Consider the following 21,725-nt stretch of genomic DNA (forward strand, 5'->3'; position numbering starts at 1 on the left):
TCTGCAACACCTTTCTTGATGCTCCCAGATGAGAATAATCTCCTTCTAAGCTTTATACCATCTTATCTGTATCAATCTTATGGCCTGTCAGAATATTTTGTTCCTGGCATTACAGATTTTATGTGCATCATTTCCTCTTTTTTATACTCCTTTAGTCTGATCCAGTGTCTAATCTCGAGAACTCCTCAGGCAGTGCGTGGCACATAATAACGCTACCAAAATCTATGGAGCACTTATTCTTTGCAAGGCATTGTGCTAAGCATTTTAAAGGAATTATCTTACAAAATCCTATCAGCAACCTAATTCACACATGCAATAGCTATTCTGGTTAGCTCTTACTGTGACAGATAAAATACTAGATGCACCTTCAACTCTGTAAACAAGACAGATATAATGCCTGTTTTCAAAAAGCTCACAAACTAGGGAGGTTGGTACTACTGGTATCCCCAGGCATAGAGAGGAGGAAAAGTGAGGCTCAAAGAAGTAATTTGTTTGCTCAGAATCACACAGCAAAAATTTAAACCAGAATTTAAACCAGAATTTAAACCATCTGTCCAGACTGGATATTCAGGCCCCTATGCATGTGACCACTAAGTTCTAAGGGAGGCACCTGATAAACACTTACTGAAGGAAATACTCCGAAAATAAAAATCCTCTCAAGGATAATGAAGGGTATCACTCACTGCTATCCTTTTTATGAGGGGAAAGCAGGAAATTAGCACAAGTAAAAGTACAGATGGAGGTTGTAATACTATCCTAATACTCACCTGGTAGCTCATAACTGTTAATCAAGCCATTTTTTGAGTCTGAGTATTTCTTTATGTCCCTTAAAGCGACCCCAGTAAGCAGGGTGCCTTAAAGTGGGTCCTCTTGAGCATCAGTGCTTCGCTGGGCGCCGGGTAGTGTAGCTGAGTCTCTAGTTAGCAGTGAGAGCTTGGGCTACATCTCCCCAAATAACCAGCGGAGTAGAGTGAAAGATAAGGACTCACAGTTCCTTACTTAAACATGGTGCAATATTCTTGAAAGGGACTCGAACCCCAAGAGAAGACGTGAGAATCCGTACTTCCCGCTGGAGGGGTGAGGCGCTCCTCAGGCGCCCTCCGAGGGCCAGAAACGTCTCCCCTCCGCCTGAGGGCCCCGCCTCCGTCTCTCTCCCTCCCGAGCTGTCAGACCGAGTTCCCTACTCCAAACGCCACCTTGTCGGCCACATTGTTTGGCGTAGCCCAATCACCTCCTCAAAGAAGAGTGGGCGTAACCATACCCCAAAATATAGACCAAGCAGAGAGAGGCGCAGGAGGCACTTGTCTTATTCCCCACAATTTTTTAGCCCAACAGGAGACCACCTGACTTTACACCAGGTTCAATAAGCACCAGAGAAGGCCTCTGAAGGCCAGTCCGCTCCCCAGGGACTCCGCGGACACTGCGGGCACCGTCCCCAGCACGCCGCCCGCGCTCCGCAGCCAGACAGGCAGCGCGCGCGCAGGGGCCGCAGCTTTTCGCGCTCTCCCGTCGCCACGCCCCCCCCGCCCTTCGCCAATGGCCTGCTGCGCCGGCGCCGCGAGCCCCAGGCCCAGCCCTCCCGCGCTGTGAGAGCGCTGAGCGCATGCGCTTTGGCAGCAGGCTGGGTGAGGGGTTCCCGACCGAGGGGAGGGGGAGGCGGAGGCGGAAATGGAAGGAGAGAGCTGGGCACCGAGTGGAGTGCAAGATGGGGGCGGAGGAGGAGCTGTGTTCTCCTGGGCGGCCGAGGCCGGGGCTCCCACCCCGAGCTTGAGCGGGGTCGCGGTGAACCCGCTCACCCGCCGGTGTCTGTCTGTGTGTTCCCCCCCAGGAAGACATGGAGAACTGTTTGGCGGCCGCAGCGCTGAACGGGGTGGACCGACGTTCCCTGCAGCGCTCGGCTAGGCTGGGTCGAGAAGTGCTGGAGCGGGCCAAGAGGAGGGCGGTGGACTGGCAGTCGCTGGAGTGTCCCAGAGGCAGCTTGGGGGTCTTTTCCCGGGAGATGCCCTACCAGGAAAGACGGCCGGCAGCCGGCCCCCAGCGCCGTCTCCCAGGAGAGGTGGGGCCCCCTGTCCCGGGGACCAGCCCTGACACTGGCTCAGCGGGGGCCTGCCGGGACCCGGGGCGCGTCTAGCACAAGCGCCTGGGGGACCCGGCCCTTAGCGGGAACTGGAAAGGATCAGGACAATAAATAGAAAAGTCCTTTGAAAACTCTTTACATTTGAGTAGCTGCAGAAATAACGATAGTGCTCAGCCTTGGTTACTTTTTCCAAAAAAAATTCTTACATATTAGAGGAAGGCTGGCAAACGTTATCTTTGAGGTCCTGGATAAATTGCGTGTCTGTCTTTCAGAGTTGGAGTTCTTTCTCAGTAAGATCTGTCTTACTGACTTAAACTTGCAGAGGCCTTTCCAAAAGTACAAAGGGAGCTGTTCCCAAAATGGCTTCATTCTCCAGTAGGGAATCCTAGATCTCACCTGTGACTTGCCATTTATTCAAATAGAGAGAAGAGAGACACCCAACCCTTAGTGCTTCCTTCAGGACAATGGCTGAATTCATGGACTATACTTCAAGTCAGTGTGGGGTAAGTTGGTGTGAACCAAAGCTATGCCCCTATCACCTACTGATGGATCGCAATGTGGTTCTTTCTATAATTTAGGGAGACTCTAAAGGCTACCTGTTGCCCCTGCCCTGCCCTCATGGGCAGATTATAATTAGTGATGGACTTAAATCAGGTGGTAAATCCAACTTAGAATTCATCCAACAAATATTTACTCAATACCTAACTCTGTAATTGTTGAGGATACAGTGGCAAACAAACCAGAAAATTTCTCTGCCCTCATTGAGTTTTCAGTATAGTGGGGAAAAAAATAGCTTATTTGCTGATTGTTTTTTGTGTTTTTTGTTTTTTGTTTTTTTTTTTTTTTTTTTTTTGAGACAGTCTCATTCTGTTACCGGGGGCTAGAGTGCCATGGCCTCAGCCTAGCTCACAGCAACCTCAAACTCAAGGGATCCTCCCACCTCAGCCTCCCAGAGTGCTAGGATTACAGGCCTGAGCGACGGGGCCAGGCCTTATTTGCTGAATTCTAAAGCAATTAAGTCAAATATTAAGTTTTTTGTTTCTTAACTTTGAACTTAAAGTTTAGGATCACTCTAAACTGGAACTGAGCCTCTCTGTTTTCAAAATATATTGAAACAAAGTCTCTACATTAACTCTTAACCTCTAATGTTTGTTTCAAATCCCTGGTAACGTAGTTTTCAAGTGTGTCCCCAGTTGGTCCGCATCAGTGGTTGATGACAAAGATGGTTCTGTGGAACAGATGCAGCACCCTGGTCAAGGGTAGTATGGTTTAATGGCAGGAGCAGCTTCCCAGGAGTCAGACCCATATTTTGCCACTTACTGGCTATAATGCCTTGGGCCAGTTAGTCCTCAGCCTTACCTAATGCATGTCACCAGAAGAGTGAGAAGCTGAGGAAAGCACTTCAGGACATGAAGCGAAAGATGTATTTTAGCTTCCTTGTTATTAAATTAAGATTTCTTTTTTTTCTCTCCTGAGTAACACTGAGTTAAGATTTCTAAAGTCCTTTCCAGCCTTTACAGTCTGTTTTTTTGGTTTCCATTGAGAGACAAACACCAGCAAATTATCATAAACTGTAGCATGAGGGATTTAAGTGAGATTTTTTTGTACCATTCATTGAAATGGGTGAACAAAGGTTTTTAAGTCCCTCATTTCAAATTCATACACTTAGATCATCTTTAAGTGCTTTGAGGGAATGTTGAAGGCAGACCAGCCGACATCCAAGGAAATTACCTGCAGAAAGTCGCTCTCAGTCTTCTAGGAATTATAACAGACTCTGGTCTCTTCCAGTCTTAACATTTTGTGAGTCCTATGTGGTTGTGAGGATGTTGGTCTATAAGGGAGAAGAAAGAGAATACCTTGTTTCTGTCCTCTTTTTCAGTTTCATATGTTTCAGATCTCAAGAAACTCTAATCTTTCTACATCTTTTATAAAAATCCCTGTGACTCAAAGAGTAGGATTCTAACCAATGAGATATGGTTCAGAGAATATTTTTATGTTCTTATTTGTACTAAGTGGTTTTAGAAGAACAATAACTTCAGCCCTACTGTAAAGTGATTAACTTAAACACTTGGTTCATGGTTCAGTAAAAGAAATAATATTTGTCTTTGGCTTGAGGTTTAGCAAATTGGTGTTCTTCTTTCTGGTTTTCAGTTCATGCTTCAGTTCAAGGCTCTATTGTGGAATGAAGCCTCAGAACCCTTTGGCTTTCTGGAGATGGAATTAAGAGATAGTGTTCTGGGTTTGCCTCTACAGTTTTGAAGCAGCCCCTAAAATATATCACTAGATTTGTGCCCTGATGTGCTTTTCCCAGCTTCTCATTCTTCTGGTCACATATTTCAGACATTGTCCCTACAATATGTTCAAAACAAGCAGGCTTGCGATGTCCTCATCATTAGTCATAATCAAGGGCAAGTCTAAGGTTAACTTGGAGGGGAAGAAAGGAAGTAGACAAAGAAAAATGTAACTTTTCTGATCCTTTGGGTTATCCTTCTTAAACTGGAGACCTCTCCCTTGACTCCCCCATATGGGAAGCATGGGGAGAAGGGCTGCATAGCTGATGGGTTTATGTTTCATTTCCTGCTGTATTGCTACATCTCAAGGAAATGCACCCCTCTCTTCCTGTGTCCTTGTCTGAGTCTTAGACAGTTCATCAGAATTTGTCAGGGGAGGAAATGAAAGGATATGTATGTTTGATACTGGGGTGAAGATGTGAAAATTGTTTAACCTGGCAGAGGGCATGGTCCTGCCCACCTTTACTTGGCCAAGAGTTCTTGCCCTGCAGAGGCAGCAGATGGCAGCAAAGTAATGCCAAATGCTGTTTCCTTCTCTGCAGCCACTTCATGTGGGCTAAGGTTTGTTACATGACTTCAGAGGCGTGTCAAGAGGACAGGTAATTTACCTTTGCTCTCCTGCCTCCCTCCTTAACCGTACTTTGCCCAAGTCTCAGAGGGTTTTTTGAAAATTTGACAAGACTGTTTGGTTACCCATCTTTCACATTACTTCTCTAGAAATATTATTCATCTGTGCCAGAGGAAGGAGGGGCAACCCATGTCTATCGTTATCACAGAGGGAAGTCGGGGCTGCACACGTTCTCAGACACAGAGACTGGTCAGGTATGTATCTCAACTGTCCCCTGCTGTGCCCTCAGCCTACTAAGATATGACACCCTAGATTCGGGAGCCCCTGCTAGACTTTCTATTACTGGATGCTGTGTCACTTGGCATTATAGTGCTCAACAGAAATGTGTAAATTTGCAGCCTTAGAGAACTTAGAATAATGAACGTGAAATAGGAGTTTGTCTAAAATGTAAGATTGATGCCACCGTAGTATCCTTAGTTGAACCTGCAATCCTGGGCCATGGGATTCTTGGGCAGGCTTTAAGAGCTTCAGGTGGACGCAGTGGCTCACATTTGTAATCCCAACACTTTGGGAGGCCAAGGCAGGAGGATCACTTGAGGCCAGGAGTTTGAGATCAGCCTAGGCAACATAGCAAGACCCTGTCTCTACAAAAAATTAAAAAATTAGCCAGACATGGTGGTGTGCCTCTAGTCACAGCTACTCAGGAGGCTGAGGCAGGAGGATTGCTTGAGCCCAGGAGTTTGAGGCTGTGGTAAACTAGAATCATGCCACTGCACTCCAGCCTGGGTGACAGAGTGAGACCCTGTCTCAAAAAAAAAAAAAAAAATGAGCTTCCAAGCTGGGCATGGTGGCATTCACATACAGTCCCAACTGCTTGGGAGGTGAAGGATCACTTGAGGCCAGGATTTTGAGGCTACAGTGCACTATGAGCGTACCTGTGAATAGCCACTGCACTCCAGCCTAGGCAATAGAGTGAGACCCTGTCTCTATTTAAAAAAAAAAAAAAGAAGAAGAAAAGAAAAGAGCTTCAAATGTCCTCTTCTACATCTAGAGATAGGAAAAAGATTTTTTAATAATTACATATTTTACTGTAAAGTAATAACTATCATGTCTTTGGTAATTTTTTAAAAAGAAGGTCTTTTTTAACAAAATACTTTTCCTAAAGATAATAACAATTATAGACCTCTCACTGCAAACTTACCTTTTATTGTGTCATTCTGGCAAAGGCAAAGACTGTGTTAAACTGATGCAACAGGAGTTGGTGGTCATGGTTTTTGAGGAGAGTAGGTTTTTTTGTTTTTATTCTAAAACTACCCTAGTTGTACTCAAAGATAGCAAACTAGAGTCCAGAGTCTAATCCACAAGTTGGGTTCTTGACTTCTCTGGCCTGTGGGCCATCTTGGGGTGTTAGAGGGCAGGAGTTTAGGAAAAGGGTGGGAGAGTGGGCACACGGACATGGGCGAGGGCTGAGTACACTCAAAGTACCTCCTGCACACCTTTCCTGGCCTGGGCTGTGAGGGGCAGTGCTGCAGCCTGAGTCCCGGGCCTCCCTTTCTGACCTAGGCTGTGCTCTGTTACTTAAGTGTGCCTGACCCTGAGGGGTTACATGCAGGGAAGAGTCATTCTTCAATGTCCCTGTAAAGTGTCAATTGGCTTTATTAGTTAGCCTGCTATCTTCTAGTATCCCCACTCCTAGGAGAAACCCAGAACAGAATTAGATTTTCTGAGAGCCTGAGTGTCAGTCACTTTTGCACTTAAATCTTCCCTGCAATTCAGGAGCCCCATGTTATAGACTATAGGTCTATAGACTATAGACCAAGGCTCAGAGAAGTTCATCTGTCCTTCCTGGTAAATAGCAGAGACAGGATTTAAACTCAGGTGATTCTGACTCCAAATCCCATGTAAGGATAAAACAATAGTCATGGTCAGTGTCTGACTAAAAATACCTCACAGAATTCACTAAAAAGAGCCTTTATAACTTAGGTGACAACTTAGGAAAAGCTGACAGACAATGATTGGTTCTTAATAAGGTAGAAGAAAATTTCTCTTGACAATCCAGAAGTCAAAGCTTGGGCATGAATTAATTTTTCTACTTGCCTCTGTAGGGAAAAGACAGAGAAAGAACATCCCTTCATCCTGGAGGCGCCTATCAAATATCAGAGCATGTTCCGGAGGTGTCCCAGCCTGTGAGTACCGAACTGCCGGTGCACTGGGTTCTACCACCGTTACAACCCCATGAACCAGTTGACCTGGCTGCTATAGGGCTCTCTGTTTGCACTGGATCTGTAGTGTTTAAAATTTTGGTTCAGTGTAAAATTATGTTTTCTTGGTATCCTTCCTTCACTTGAAGCTTCAGGGATACTCTTTGTGCCTGAACTCATAATTGTGGTTGGAAAGAATGTGAAGTATTCATGTCTCAGTTCCTACAGCTCAGCTGAGCTGGCACTGGGTCCTGCTGGAATTCCACCATCTGTTCAAGCAGCAGGAGGGGCCTGATCCTCCTGCTTACAAAGTAGAAACCATTGCTGAAATTCGGAAACATATACATTTGGTGAGATCAGGCTCCAAAACATTCGAAGGCATTTGTTCCCATTTTCCACAAATGTTTCTCTGTAAAAACATATGATAGTGAGTTTTTCATTTTTAGGATAAAGTACTCATTATATCATGAACCCAGAGAATCTTTTGAGAACTTGAGAGGGCTGGAATTCTGAGGAAAGGAACTTCAGCATGTTGCTGCAATTAATTTCTTGCTTTTTGTTTGTATACAGTTTGCTACTAGTCAGGATTTGGAATATACTAGTTAGTAGCACTTAAGAATATTCCGCTTCTGGTACGAATATAAGTTGTTAAGGCTTAGGTGCCTCCCACACTTGCTGGTTTTGGTAATGCTGACGTTCTGTAGTGTTAAGAGTTGCAGATGCCAATCTTACCTCAGTGTTTTCTTTGTACACAAACGAAGCATCGTTGGTTTTCTGCAATTCTGATATAGTCATATTTTCTGAAATCCACTTTTGTTTATTTACACAGTTGACAGCCAATAAATAGTTGTGGCATTGTTGTATACATTTGCATCAGTTAAATAATATAGACCTCCAGTTTTGCAGTAACTGTACAGGCATGAAAGGATATAACATAAAGCAGCTTTGGAAAAAATTGGCTTTGAATCCATCTGTAAGGCAAGGGGTAGGGGAGGAAGTTTCATAAAAGTGTAAATATTATCATTTATTTCTCCTAGTGGAATTTGCTGGCCAGTAGTTTAGTTTTTCCCCTGTGTGTGGTGGTGGAAATGACAGCTTCTGCCTGTGGCTCCTTCCGAGCATTGAGAATCATGTCGTGGCATCCCAGCTGTCACTGTGGCTCTTAAGTACAGACTCTTTTCTGGTTTGAAAACCATCCTCTGCCTGCACACCTGCTGTGACCCACTTCCCAGCCATGTGTGAAGTCTGTTCTTGGAGGATGGTTTGTGCTCTGTTGGGCTCTAAACAAAAATGTTTCCATTAACTCCAGCTTCCAATGTTTTGCACTGTAGGAGAACCAATCCTCCAAAGGAGGCTTTGCCAGGCAGCTGACTTGCTGCTTCAGTGACAAAATGGAATCCATACATATTGTTCTTAGCTTTAGGAGAAAAGAAATGCTTCATCTTCCTGGTAATGAATTTAGCAAAGCACAGTTAAAAAGAGTGGTTCTCCTTACTCCAAGGTCCTTTGCCATTACTGCCAATCTGTGCTAACAAGTGCCCAAAACAATGGCTATTAGCCTTTCCCTCTGCCTAATTCTTACTCCAAGTAGAGTGTTCTTTTTATAATCCTTCATATTCCTAAAACACGTTAACATTTACAAAGTATTTTCACATGCTTATTTATGAGGTAAATATTATCACAGGTTTAAAACTAAGGAAACAAACCTAAAGAAAGGCTGAGAATTACCAAAATGGCAGTGCCATTCTGTGACCAAGCTGAGCCTTGAAAGCAGGACCTCTGTCTCCCACGTTAGTGCTCCATCCCATCATGCCTCCGGCACACAAAGGTAGCCTGGTGGAGGTGCCGTGATGGCAATGGGATGTAAAATCTCTAAACTGCTAATATCCTCTTTTCCTTCCAGGCTGAGAACATCTCTAAGGATCTCTACATAGAAGTATATCCAGGGACCTATTCTGTCACTGTGGGCTCAAATGACTTAACCAAGAAGACTCACGTGGTAGCAGTCGATTCTGGACAAAGTGTGGACTTGGTCTTCCCTGTATGATGTTGACCATCACTGCCATCACATCGCCCTTTTTTTAAGTAGCAAGAAGAATAAAGCCACTTTATGATTCTCTTAATAGTTACACATTAATCCTGCTTTTAGTGCTGACTGTGTCAGCCATCCTGGGAACTGCAGTCTCTTTCAGTGCCTGTATTACCTTGACAGTGTGGAAGTCCCCCATCCTCATTGGCCTAAAAGAAATAATGATGCTGTCTGAACAGTTTTTCATGCTTGCTTTCCAAGTAAAGGTTAATAATGATAATAAAGGGAGAAATTTAGAAATAAAGAGAATTCATTTTTATTGGTATTAAGAGGTAAAACAAAACGTTGCTCATGAACAACTGGAGACTTTGTGAAAAGATGGCAGAGAGGCTGTGGACATGTTTGCCCAAAATAGGCTGACACACCTTGTATATTCTGTGGAAGAGGCATCCTAGAGCAGTCTCACCAGGGCCCTGGCAGGGAGCCCAGGGGCAGGACTGCCACACTCCTGTGCCCCTCATGACAGGTGCTATCCTGCGCTCACCTGCAGGGACTCTTCATGGGGTGAAGATGCTGCTTACACTGCTGTCACCTGTGACCTATACCGTGTTTCTTCCATCGAAGATGACCTTGGCAGCAACTTTCTGTAACTCCATCATTATACTTTAGTTTCCTATAAGATAAAAAAAAAGTTGTCTTACGCTGACTAATTGTAACACATTAACTGCCATGTGAGTTTTATTTAACTCATGCTAGTTTTAAGCCCGGGCCTCATGAAGCATATGTAAAGCTCACATGTCTCTTTACATTGGGAGCCTCAGGTACACAGGCAACTTACATTGCCATGCTGTAGCATACATGTTACATGATGGGTGGCCCCCTGGGCAAAACCCTGCAGTTGGTTCGTGAAAATGTTACTTGTTGATGTTCTTATTGTTATAAATGTTGACAATTTAATTGCATATAACTCATGCACAGAAAACAATAAAAAAACAAATTTTTCAATAAATTAGAAAGGATTGTTTTGTTTTCAAAGTTTTTATTCTATTTTCATAATAAAACACTATGGCCCCAAGGAAAAAAATTTTTTTTCTAGTATGGCAGTCAATGTGTTAAGGATCAAAGCCACTGATTTTAAGGCCAGACATGGTGGCTCATGCCTGTAATCCTAGCACTTTGGGAGGCTGAGGTGGGAAAATTGCTTGAGGCCAGGAATTCGAGACCAGTCTGAGTAAAAGCGAGACCCCTGTCTCTACAAAAAATAGAAAAATTAGCGGTGCGTGGTGGTGTGCACCTGGAGTCCCAGCTACTAGGGAGGCTGAGGCAGGAGGATCACTTGAGCCCAAGAGTTTGAGGTTGCAGTGAGCTATGATGACACCACTGTACTCTAGCTGGGGCAACAGAGTGAGACTCCATCTCAAAAAAAAAAAAAAAAAATCACTGATTTTAAAAAGTCATTGATGTGTCCCAAACATCTCTAAGCTACAACACCAACAGTATTGTTACATCTCCCAGTTTAGTTGCCTCCTGATTCATCTCATGTTGAATGTTACAAGTCTGTCTTCAGGAAAAGTACTGGTATTTTATATAAGGAAAACAAAGTTTTAAGTAGAGCTACATTAACATTCCTAGTGAAGAACAGACTCCCGTGTTCAGAGGGCCGAGTAAAGCAGACCCATGCCCAACTCCACAGGGCAAAGGGTCATTTAAATGGGGATCCTTATACCCCCCCCCAGAAGCCTATGATGAACTTAATGGGTTCTACAAGCCTTCTAAAATTATATGCAAAATTGTATGCATTTTTCTGAGAAAATGGGCCATGGGGCCATTGTCAAGGGGATGTGACCTAAAAGGTATAAGAACCGTGTAAGGAATCCTTAAGAAGCCCCTTTCCAGCCACTCTGTTTTACCTAGATCCTCAGGACTTTGAGGGGAATTCTTGGCTCTCTGATGTGTCACAGTACCCTGACTCAATTTTCTGTGTTCAGCTTGCTCTGGCAGGGTCTGTGGTAGCTTCATGTTGGTGGCTTTCATAGCCAGCTCCTTGGGAGTCCCCACTCCCACAGTTTGTACTCTCTCTTGTCTGTTGTCTTTCTCTTTTTTCCGAATGTTGCAACGTCTTGTTCCTAAACCCAGAAGTCAGTATGTCAAATATGCCACAATTTTGATAAGGTTAGTTTTGATATAGGTAGAACTATATCAAGGATCACTGAACCCCTTAAGTATCTGTAAGCTCCTAGCATTGTTTTCTATTTTTAAGAGAAATAAAGTTTGTTAATCATATCTGGCCATTATGCTTTTGGGAAAGGTTATTATCTGGTACTCAGATTTGGAGTTGGGGGGAAGTTATCAGATGTATTTTTCAAACAGCCAGTAGGAGAAGCAAAGGTAACCAACTGCCACCAGTTGAAAGAGCACCAAAGAAGGATCACAAGAGACAATAAGCTGATGGAACAACAAGTTTTAAGAAATTGAGCTGGGCATGTGGCACATGCCTATAGTCCTAGCTACTCAGGAGGCCAAGGCAGGAGGATTGCTTGAGAACAGGAGTTGGAGGCTATAGTGAGCTGAGATCAAGACACTACACTCCCAGGGCAATAAAGCGAGACCCTGTCTCTAAAACAAAATAGGAAGTAATACTTTTTGAGTTACTTATAAAACTTACAGACTGAGTCCTGTTTCAGTCACAAACAAGGGGAGAGCATCGTGACGCTGGCAGGTGACAGACACTCTGGCCTCTCCAGGGCTGTCAGAATGACACCGAAACCACTCGCTGCCATAACCAGAAGTAGCAAAGCATCCAGGGCAGAGGATCCCACACAAAAGGCTTCGTAAGAGGCAGAGCTCAAGACTGTCAAGCACCAGTACTTGACAGAGCTGATACCAAGTACTGTCAGATCAAGACTGATACCAAGAACCGATTAAATATCAAGCATATTTGGGAGAAGCAAAACAGCATATTTCCTTAAAAGATTACACAATCTGAAGAAAAGCAAAGCTCTAGTGTTTGTCTGCAGCCCTGGCCGGCACGTGGGTTTATGTGCTTCATCTTCACTCGTTAGCTGTGGCGGGGAGTACTGCATCTGTGACAAGGGCTGGGGAGGGCCCCTTTCTCCATACCCCATCTCAGGCATGTTCTCCATGTATTTGGGAGAACATGCCCAAGATGGGGGCAAGAGTGAAATCCTCATGGGTTAAGCCATCCTTCTGGCTGAGCAGCTGTACTAGAAGCAGGGCAATGGCTTCAAATAAGGACCCACAAGGGGACCCAGTATGGACAGTGTCTAGAGGTCCCTAAACCCTTAGCAGTGGTGTCCCTTAGCCTTCATGGCATCCCTGCCCCGAATTCCCCTTCACTGAACATTGAGTCAGTGACCCCAGGGCCCAGGAATCTCATCGAGCCAGGCTCCTCCTCCACACAGCTCTGCCAGCCGACTTGGGCTTCCACTCTTTCTGGGTCCCACTGGGAATTTAGATATGATGTGTGTGATGAGGCAGATCAATGACAGATTTGAGATCCGCAAACCTACCAGGGCATGCCCCACAGTTCTCAGCTCCTGGCAGTGTAGTCTGGGGATGGCTGCAGGCTGCTGACGACAGCCTCCAAGGAGGAACAATAGTGCCCTGGTACTTCCCACGCTGACTTACTAGGGGGCCATCTGGGGACCAGGGCCGGCCGACCGGCGCTGAAGGACAGTGTCTGTGCTTCTCAGGGCATTGGCTCTAATCAACACCTGCAGGCATTCTGACTGCTCATCCAGAGAAAAATCAAGGCCTCCAAGAAAAACGGTGGGGCAAAAACAGTAGCAGTGCCCTGTCAGTCGAGACTAGTGAAGACAGGAGAAGACAGGCATTCAACAGGAGTGCAAGACTTAGCGCTGACATCAGCCTACCCTTCCTCTCTTGCTGGGCCTGAAAGGGAAACCTGCCATTTCCTTTTAGCACAATCTCCCCTTCTGCATGACCAGACTCCCAAGTATTACTTCAATCCCAACAGAGTGGACGTGTGCCTCAGATTCCTAAGGGGCCTCCGTCCCTGCCTTAAGAGAGAAGCCCACACCCGTGTATACCTGGCTTCCCAGGGTGCGGCTCAGGCCCGTTTCTCCTCCAATACCTCCACTCAGGCCGGCACAGGCCACTCTGCCTCGGAGACTTCTCTAGAAGGACAGGGTCTGTGTTGACTGCGCTGTTTGCCATCAGTTTCTGGGGAAGGCCCATCTCCAGATCATTCTCCAAATCTTCTTCTTCAGAGAAGGAGGTGGATGAGGAGGAGGAGGAGGAGAAAGAAAGAGCCACGGGAGCAGGCACTGCTACTTCCTCCTCTTTGGGACCCTCTAGGGGCAAAAGCTGTGCTGTGGGCCTCAGCTCTGACTCTGGAAGTTCTCTGGCTGTGACCTCCGAGGTCCTGGGTAGAGGCCACCAGGTGAGGCCAGCCGAGGGGCAGCAGCAGAGGCAGCCCTGGCGCAGCAGCTGGCAGCAGGTGTGGGGGTGGCAAGGAGGGCACAGGGTCGGAGTGCCCAGAGGAAGCCCACGGGTGATGCATCCGGTGGCCGGCCCCAGCAGAGAGCACCAAGGGGCCCTGCAGAGGGGACTGGGGTGCTCCCTGGTGAAAGGCTTGTGCAGCCTCTCCATAGCCTTCTTCCAGACAGCGGGGGTCACCCACTGGACCTCACCTAGAGGCACTTTAGCTGTTCTGCCATTCCAGAAGTGAACAGTGATTTCTTCTTCCTTTGATGCTATGTAATAGAAAAGGGCAACATTTTGTTACAATTACCTCTTACTAATCATGGGATAAGGGTCCTCCTATCCCCAAAGGCTCCCATTCCCCTCGCCTGTGCCATTTTTACCACCACTTCTGGGTGGACTTGCATGAGCCTCCCTGCCTCTGGACTACAAGGTGACCTGGAGGGGCCCATTTCATGTCAAAACTGAAATGCATCCTCAGTAGAAGCCTCCTCCTGTCATTTTCTGGATTACAATGATGCGGACTGGCCCTGCAGAAGAGGACTGTCGGGCCCTGGAGGCCTTGGTGACGAATGGGTCATGAGTTCCAGTGTGAACCCAGGGTAACCCCACCACACCATGGTATGCTAACCAACATAGTAGTTTTAGGCCATTTTCCCTGATTCAAAAAAAAAAAGCATTTTATAATCTGAAAGATATGATTTGGATATCTGTTGCTGCTCCAGGATTAAACAGCAGGTAAGGGGGTAGGGATTCTCTCTGTAATGCCTCCAAGACCCCTAGGCTGTGGAGACACCCTTTGCTCTCTCCTCTGGCTTGATCACCAGCCTGGCTCCTTCTGGGGACTGATTAGTCAGAGCAGCTTCCCTTACCTCTCTGGGGGTCTCTCGCCTCCAAGCCCAAGACAACAGTGCCAGGGCCATATCGCTGTCGGTCTGGCTCCCAGGGCGCTAGCACCTTGTCCCCCAGGTGCAGTGCGTATCCCACAGATGGTGAGAGCCGAACGACGTCTTCTTCTAAGACCACACTCTGCTGCCGAGCTGGCAGCTTTGGGCCTGTGACTCGGGGAGCCTCGTATTCCACAAGCAGGGTCCCCTGTCTCTCCAGCTGGGGGGAAGAAAACACTCAGAATAAGATCTGGCATTAGAAAGCACAGCAGGGAGCACCCGGGTTCCCTATGATGCCCCAGAACCAGGCCCCGCGGGGCTTCCTTACAGTGAGGACCACCGACTAAAAAGGGACAGGTGCTGCTTGGAGCCAATTATAGCAAGACTGGGTTGCAGGTGCTCTTCCTCCACCTCTTCTTGCCACGGGCAACTCTTGATTACTTCCAGCCTTTCCCTGTTAATTCTCTGCCTTTTCCTGCTTTTCTTCCCTCCTACCAAGTTTTCAGCCTGCAATTCCCAGGAGTAACCTCTCTGGATCTTCCCCCAATGCGCTCCCTTCCTCCCAGCACCCCAAGACATGTTGCTCCTGTGTCCAAGAGCAACTAGGGATGGTTTCTTATTCATCTCTGAGGCCCTTATGGGCAAGGAGTGGTTGTGGCCATAGGGCAGCCCTCAGCACTGCCCTCACGGTCAATGAGGAAAGGCTTAGCTAAGCAAATGAATAACATCAAGGAGAGGGCAGGAGAGGTGCTTAAGCTAATTAAACATACAAGCTTTTTGAGTACTCAGTATGAAGAGAAATGAAGTCTGGTAACAAATTATTTTCATCAAATCACTAGAAAGAACCTGTATTTGAGCAGAACTCTGCTAACACTTAATTTTGAATTCCATATTATTTACTTGAAAATAATAAAATGACTTTTGATTGGAAATTCTGTAATTCACAGTTTTTGAGAATTCACATTAGTCTTCCTTCATGGATCCATATGCACAAAATCTGACTCTGAAAAGAAGAGAAAAATCCCCAAAAAGTAAGTAGCCACTGAAGTAAAGCCCAGGCCTGGGTGGCAGCATGCCAGGAAGGAGCTTCTGTGTACGCCAGCACACGTGTGCATGTGGGCAAACGCTGTGTACGCCAGCACACGTGTGCATGTGGGCAAACGCTGTGTACGCCAGCACACGTGTGCATGGAGGCAAACATGTTCTGCTTCTATTTCCCTTAGACCGGTGCCCATAATTCAACACACTGAACTTTCCTGAAGAAAGTACTTTTAATGTAAATTTTCTTCTCTGTTATGGATTGAACGATGTTCCCACCCTCCCTGTACCTCACCCCCCCCAAATTCCTGTGTTGAAGCCTTAGCCCCCTGTACCTCAGAATGTGACCTTATTTGGGAATAGGGTCATTGCAGATGGAATTAGTTAAGATGAGGTCATGAGTATAGCAGGTCCCTAATGCAATATGACTGATGTCCTTATAAAAGGGGGAAATTTGGACACACTCAGGAAGAATGCCCTGTGAAGTTGAAGGCAGAAATCAGGGTGGTATTTCTATAAGCCAAGGAACTCTGATTGCCAGCAAACAAACCACCAGATGCTGGGAGAGAGGCCTGGGACAGATTCTTCCTCACAGCCCTCAGAAAGAACCAACCTTTCCAATACTTGGACTTCTGGCTTCCAGAAATGTGAGACAATAAATTTCTGTTGTTAAACCCACTCAGTTTGTGGCATCTTATTATGCAGCCCTAGCAAATGAATACACTTACAGGTTCGCTTCTACAACGTAGCCATGGAAGATCTGTGCTTACCCACAAAACCAAACTTCTGGACACACGCAGCTAAGGCACATCAGGTATGACAGGGCTCCCCCAGAGAAGTGTGCCAGGGAGATGCTGGGGGTCAGGGACTTGCCTCTGGAGCGGCCTTTAACTGAGCCCGGTAATAGCAGCCATCTGGTTCCCTTCTTGCCAGGACCCGTATGTCAGCAGCATCTCCAGCTCTTCCCAGCCAGCCAGGCCCCTGCCATGCTGGGTCAGCACGGTGGAGACACGGGTGATAAGAGGCACACCTGGAAAAAAGCAAACAGAATTAGGGGATGGAGAACACCAAGCCCTAAAAACATCAAGAAACACATTTCACAGTTAGATCTGAGGTGCACCATGGCACGTGTATGACATACAAGGGTATGTGGAAAAGAAATCCACGTGGAAGTGGCAATCTGTGACTTCTGGTAAGATAAGAGAAACTTTTGGGAGGAGCAGAAGGAGAATATAGTGTCAGGAACCATCATTTGTGCATTGAGAATTGTTTCCAGGTGACTAAGCTGTAATTAGCTGTGATGTATTCAAGTTAATTAATGCTTGTTCTGAGACTAGACAACAGAACAGGAAAGATTGCCGGGAAGGTAAATGCTAGGGTGGTGAGTGGGATTCCAGGATGGTATTGCCAAAGGAGCAAAACAGTGAGGCCACTTGGCACACTGTGGGGTCAGAGGGATGAGGAAAATTTCCAGCAGGGACAACACAGAGGAACTAACTGAGGAGTCGTGGGACAGTAAAAGGAGAAGCTAGTTCTGGAAAATTTTGTGGGCAAGGCCAGTTGCCCTTGGGGAGTTGTTGAGTCAGGGTTTCGGTTTTTGAAGAAGCTGTTAACTTCATGGGCAAGGCTGAATACAAAGATGCTTAACTCCGCCCTTGAACACGATGGTCCACGTAGATGAATCAAGAAAGGGAGCAATTAAAGACCATTCCAGCTGGCACGACCCTAACCTGGGCAGACTGAGTTGAGTGGCATGGACATGAGTCACTGGAACTGCACAGTTCCTTGGCCCTCCTGCATTCACACTTTAGACAGCTGACTACTGAGGGATACTGAGGGAACCTGAGGGGGTACCTGGAGACCCTGCCTTAGTTATTGGTTACAGAAACTCTAATTTCTCATGTGGTGCCACAGCAAGTCTCATAGTTGATGGTAAAATGAGCTGGAAACTTTGTAACTGGTCATCCCTGACTGCCTCCTCTCACTCATGCCAACTGTGACATCCGTGATTCTGCTACAAGGCGGGACAAAAGCTAGGTCAACCCTGGGGGTCACTGAGGGCACAGTTTAGGCTGCAGTAATACACTTAGACCCTGTGCAAGTCACAGGCCAAACAGTAGACAATCCTTTCAGCCTTCCCAGGAAACAAGTCCCCTCCCTCGTGGTACACCGCCAAGAGCCAGGAGCAAGGGAAGAAAACGTGGGCATCCCGCTTCCTCCAGAGGGGCAGAGACCCATACCTTGTGGGGGGCTGGTGCCTGGTGAGCCAGGGTGCTCGGAGGGCAAAAGGGCAGGTGAAGGAGAGGTCCCAGAGTGGAGCAGCATGGTCCCAGCAAGGGGCCTTCAGAGTTGTGGCCACGCTGCAGTATTTGGGCAAAGGCATCCCAAGTCCGGTGGAGGATTCCATGGCCTTCGGAGGAACCACCTGAGAACAAGCACCACCATTACCCGAGTGCAGCCCGCAGCCAGCAGAGGGGCCTGGGTGGGGAAGGGCCCAGCTCTGCGCTTAGCTGCCTCTCTGGGGACAGCTGCACCCACGCAGGGCCCCACTTGCTTCGCAGACACTCAGTTTCTTCTTCGAATCACCTGCCTCATGGACCCCAGCTCAGGAAATAGAGGAGGGGTTGAAAGAGCAAGAGCTCTTTCTGATTTTAGAGAAACCCAGCTTTAAATCCTTCTTCACAGCCTGCTGGCTGCGTGCTCACTTAACCTCTGCGCTGCAGTTAATATATGGAAAGCACCTGGCACATAAGTGGCCCAATATATATGTTAGTTTTTTCCTCCTTCCTCCTCCCCAGTGGCATTGCCAAAGAGGTTAACATTCTCCTCTGAAGACAAAAATCAGTCTTCCCTTTGATGACAAACTCACCCCTAACCAAAGCCACATACTCCTCTTCTAACCTGGTCACCTACATGACTAATTCTGGCCCCAGGTGAGCTGAGATCTCAGGGTTATCACCTCCGTAGGCCTGTTCAGAGGCGACAGCTGCCACCCAGGGCCCAAAATCAAACTCTACTGCCCCAACCCACCAGAGCCCTGTTACGGTCTGCCCCTGCCCAAGTCCACAGGTGTGACCACAAAAGGACTTACCCACAGCCCCAAATTCTTGGCCTCCACCTCAGACTTAGGTCCCTTCTGGCAGTTGGGGCTCAGGGGCTCAGCCCAACTGATTCTTGGTTGCCAAGCAAGTTGCCACGGACGCAGGAACACCGTGGCTAGTGAGCGCACTGAGCATGTGCAGACGGGTGGCAGGAAGCCTTGGGAGGCGTGGTAGGAAAAGGGAGGGACTAGAGAGCGAGGAGGGAGGGAGTGAGAAAGGCCCAAGTAACCTCAATTCCCCAAATGACTCTTCAGGCAGCCAGAAGAGTCAGCCTAGGTGGGGAAGCCCTCTTGGATCCCAGGAGAGCCCTGTAAGGGAGGAAGCTGAGCCCTGCAGAGACTAGGGGCTGTTGATCTGCCTGCACTCTGTGCACACTCGAGGCTTCGTTGGGGGGAGCCACTGACTGGCCTGGGTCTCCAATATAAAATTTGCCTACAGTTTAAAACTAAATAACCAAAGGTGTGGGCATGTTTGTCTGTAACAGACAGGACTCTACTGAGGAGCAAAGGTGTTGTGACCATTTGGAGTTCAGGGAGTGGACACTGGTGACCAAAGGAACAGAAGTCTAGATTCTGCTCTTATTGGAACACCCATAGGAGGAGGCTAGTTTTTCAGGCATCTGACAGTCATTGTGTAGTGGTTGTGTGCCTGCTACTGCGTTCAGTGGAAATACCAGAAAAGTATGCAGGCACATTTGTGGGTGTCCCCCCACATCCACTCCTCCCTTCCACCAGTTCCTGTCTCTGTTTGCGTAGCCATGTGGGTAGAGAGGCTAACGTACCCTGCTCCAGGAGTGAAATGTGTGTCAATCTGCCCATGCCATCCCCCTGGCCACAGGGATTGGTTAGGCAGGGGCATGTTCCTGAGCCTCTTGAGTCAGAACCCATCTCCCTTTTGTTGGGAATCCTGAGATATAGACTTTCTCTTTCTTCCTATGTGCATAAATAAGAAAGTATATAGTTCTAAGAGCTTCTGACAGCCTTTTTGGAACACTGAAGCTATTCCCAGGGACAGGCAGAGAGGATAGACCTAAAGAAAATGGGTTCTGGCTGGACGCGGTGGCTCACGCCTATAATCCTAACACCTGGGAGGCTGAGGTGGGTGGAGTTCGAGGCCAGCCTGAGCAAGAGCAAGACCCCGTCTCTACTAAAAATAGAAGGAAACTAGCTGGACAACTAAAAATACATAGAAAAAATTAGCCAGGCATGGTGGTGCATGCCTGTTGTCCCAGCTACTTGGGAGGCTGAGGCAGGAGGATCACTTGAGCCCAGGACTTTGAGGTTGCTGTGAGCTAGGCTGACGCCACTGAACTCTAGCCTGGGCAACAGAGCGAGACTCTGTCTCAAAAAAAACAAAAGAAAAAGAAAATGAGTTCTTGGGGACAGTGTTGAGTCCTGTCCAAAGGCAGGCCTACTATTATATGCATTAGTTATATGAGCCAATACATTCCCTTTATTGAGTATGTCAGTTTGGATTGAGTTTTCTCTGACTTGCAACCGAAAGCATCCTAACTGATGACTGCCCTCACAGAGCATAGCTTTGCAGTCAGGAGAATAACTGTTGCCCAGGACCATATACCTAAATGCTGAATTATTTGGCACACAAAGTTAGAGTCTAAGAAAGACCAATGAAGTCTCTGGCAGTGAGAGAGGATTCCTGAATAAGACAGCGGGATTTCAATGGTGGAGGGGAAAACATTCCAATTTGAGTAGGAAGCAAGAGTGAAGAGAGAAGGATGCATTTGTAAGACAGTGATTTTTGTTTTTGGAAGAATGGGTGTCCTGGGAAAACTAACGTGTGGATACTTGGGGTAGGGACAGATTGTAGAGAGCTTTAAAACCAAGCTGATAAATTTAAACAACATGGTAGTTAAAAGAAAGTCATCAGGCAGTTTGAGCAACAGAGTGATATGAAATGCTTTAAGAAAGAGCATCAAAGTGAAGGAGGAACCAGTTGAGAACAGAGCCAAAGAGGCCAGAGAGGAGACTGTTAACAATGACCCAGACACTGGTGACAGATTGGAATAGGAAAATGCCAACAAGTACTTACTGACACCTGCCTGATTCAAGGCTCTTTGCTGGGTACTAGGAATATAGGATGAGTAAGACTGGGTGAATAATCTTCAAGGAGCTTGCAGTCTCCCGAAGAAGGTAGAGATGGGTGTGGAACGTGTATATAAAGATAACAGGATAGGAACTGCAAGAGAAATATGTACCAAAAAAAAAAAAAAAGGAACAAGTAACGGCTGGGATAGGAAGTTGGGGAAGACTTCACAGAGACGTGAAAGTGGAAGTGAGTGTGACAGATAGTGTAGGGGAGTCCTACCTGGGCTTGCAGACAGGTGGGACCTGGGAGTTATGGGAGAAGGAGGAACTGAAGCTAGCCATGGAGAAGAAATAGAGACGTTTTGAAGGCAAACTCCAAGATATGGGGCAGGGACTGCCCTTCCCAGGGGTCAAAGAAAGACCTGGCAGCTGCAAGTTTTCTGACCTAGAGAACCTGGAGAGTGGTGATGCTATGGACAAAACAAGATGATAATGATAATAGTGATTATGAATGCTTATGTGTCAGGCACTGTTAATCCTCATAATAAACACATGGGAGTTATTGCTATTACTCTCCTTTTGTGTAGAAGAACCAAGACAGAGGAGGTAGCAGAGTTACACTTCAAATCGAGGCAGTTTGATTCCAGAGCCTGTCTTGTTAAACCCTACACTAAGCTGCCTGAGGAAGTCTGTGTGCAGGAAAAAGATGAGTCTGAAATAATTTCAAATAACAACAAGGTTTTGAAACTATAATACTTTTGCTTGAGCCCTGAGACACTTTCCCATCATGATTTCTTATCAACCCCAAAAAGATAAAAATCACCAAACTTTGACAAATTAAGGGAGGTTCGTTGTGATTGCTTAGCACGAAACTTGTGCAAAGTGCACGACAAGAATTGAGTAGTCATTAGTTGTACTTCACATGGTTTTGTGAGAGCTTCTACAGCTGAGACCCCAGGCAAATGTGTGAGAGGGCAGGGTGAGAGGTACAGAAAGCCCTGGGGACTCCTGCTCCCCTAGAGTT

At 46.8% G+C, this 21,725-nt stretch overlaps 2 protein-coding genes across 4 annotated transcripts; one reads left to right on the top strand and one right to left on the bottom strand.

The window, feature by feature from the left end:
* Nucleotides 1-1,596: 1,596 nt before the first annotated feature.
* On the top strand, nt 1,597-9,263 carry AKIP1 (A-kinase interacting protein 1). Its single transcript, XM_045557477.1, has 6 exons — nt 1,597-1,625; nt 1,829-2,056; nt 2,500-2,580; nt 5,086-5,190; nt 7,042-7,122; nt 9,041-9,263. The coding sequence occupies exons 2-6, from the start codon at nt 1,835-1,837 to the stop codon at nt 9,182-9,184; spliced, it is 633 nt and encodes a 210-aa protein (XP_045413433.1). The 5' UTR covers nt 1,597-1,625; nt 1,829-1,834; the 3' UTR covers nt 9,185-9,263.
* A 212-nt stretch (nt 9,264-9,475) lies between these two features.
* C7H11orf16 (chromosome 7 C11orf16 homolog) lies at nt 9,476-18,739 on the bottom strand. 3 transcript variants are annotated; one of them, XM_045557474.1, is made up of 7 exons: nt 18,647-18,739; nt 17,796-17,980; nt 16,429-16,585; nt 14,503-14,737; nt 13,237-13,902; nt 11,077-11,292; nt 9,476-9,839 (listed from the first exon to the last, which is right to left on the bottom strand). In XM_045557474.1, the coding sequence occupies exons 2-7, from the start codon at nt 17,960-17,962 to the stop codon at nt 9,832-9,834; spliced, it is 1,449 nt and encodes a 482-aa protein (XP_045413430.1). In that variant the 5' UTR covers nt 17,963-17,980; nt 18,647-18,739; the 3' UTR covers nt 9,476-9,831. The 3 variants fall into 3 exon arrangements, with proteins under 3 accessions (XP_045413430.1, XP_045413432.1, XP_045413431.1); XM_045557476.1 differs by lacking the exon at nt 11,077-11,292; XM_045557475.1 differs by lacking the exon at nt 9,476-9,839 and having other exon boundaries at nt 11,199-12,993.
* Nucleotides 18,740-21,725: the final 2,986 nt, after the last annotated feature.

This window comes from Lemur catta, chromosome 7 (assembly GCF_020740605.2).
Source record: "Lemur catta isolate mLemCat1 chromosome 7, mLemCat1.pri, whole genome shotgun sequence".
NCBI classification, from domain to species: Eukaryota; Metazoa; Chordata; class Mammalia; order Primates; family Lemuridae; genus Lemur; species Lemur catta.

Bases quoted from the DNA above. Each gene is read 5' to 3' on its own strand.
- AKIP1 (XM_045557477.1), top strand. From the start codon at position 1,835: ATGGAGAACTGTTTGGCGGCCGCAGCGCTGAACGGGGTGGACCGACGT. The intron at 2,057-2,499 runs GTGGGGCCCCCT...TTATTCAAATAG, and splicing joins AGCGCCGTCTCCCAGGAGAG to AGAGAAGAGAGACACCCAAC. The intron at 5,191-7,041 runs GTATGTATCTCA...TTGCCTCTGTAG, and splicing joins CAGACACAGAGACTGGTCAG to GGAAAAGACAGAGAAAGAAC.
- C7H11orf16 (XM_045557474.1), bottom strand. From the start codon at position 17,962: ATGGAATCCTCCACCGGACTTGGGATGCCTTTGCCCAAATACTGCAGC. The intron at 14,738-16,428 runs GCAAGTCCCTGA...TCTTCCCCCCAG, and splicing joins AGTTAAAGGCCGCTCCAGAG to CTGGAGAGACAGGGGACCCT. The intron at 11,293-13,236 runs GTATACACGGGT...TTCTGGGTTTAG, and splicing joins GCCGCACCCTGGGAAGCCAG to GAACAAGACGTTGCAACATT.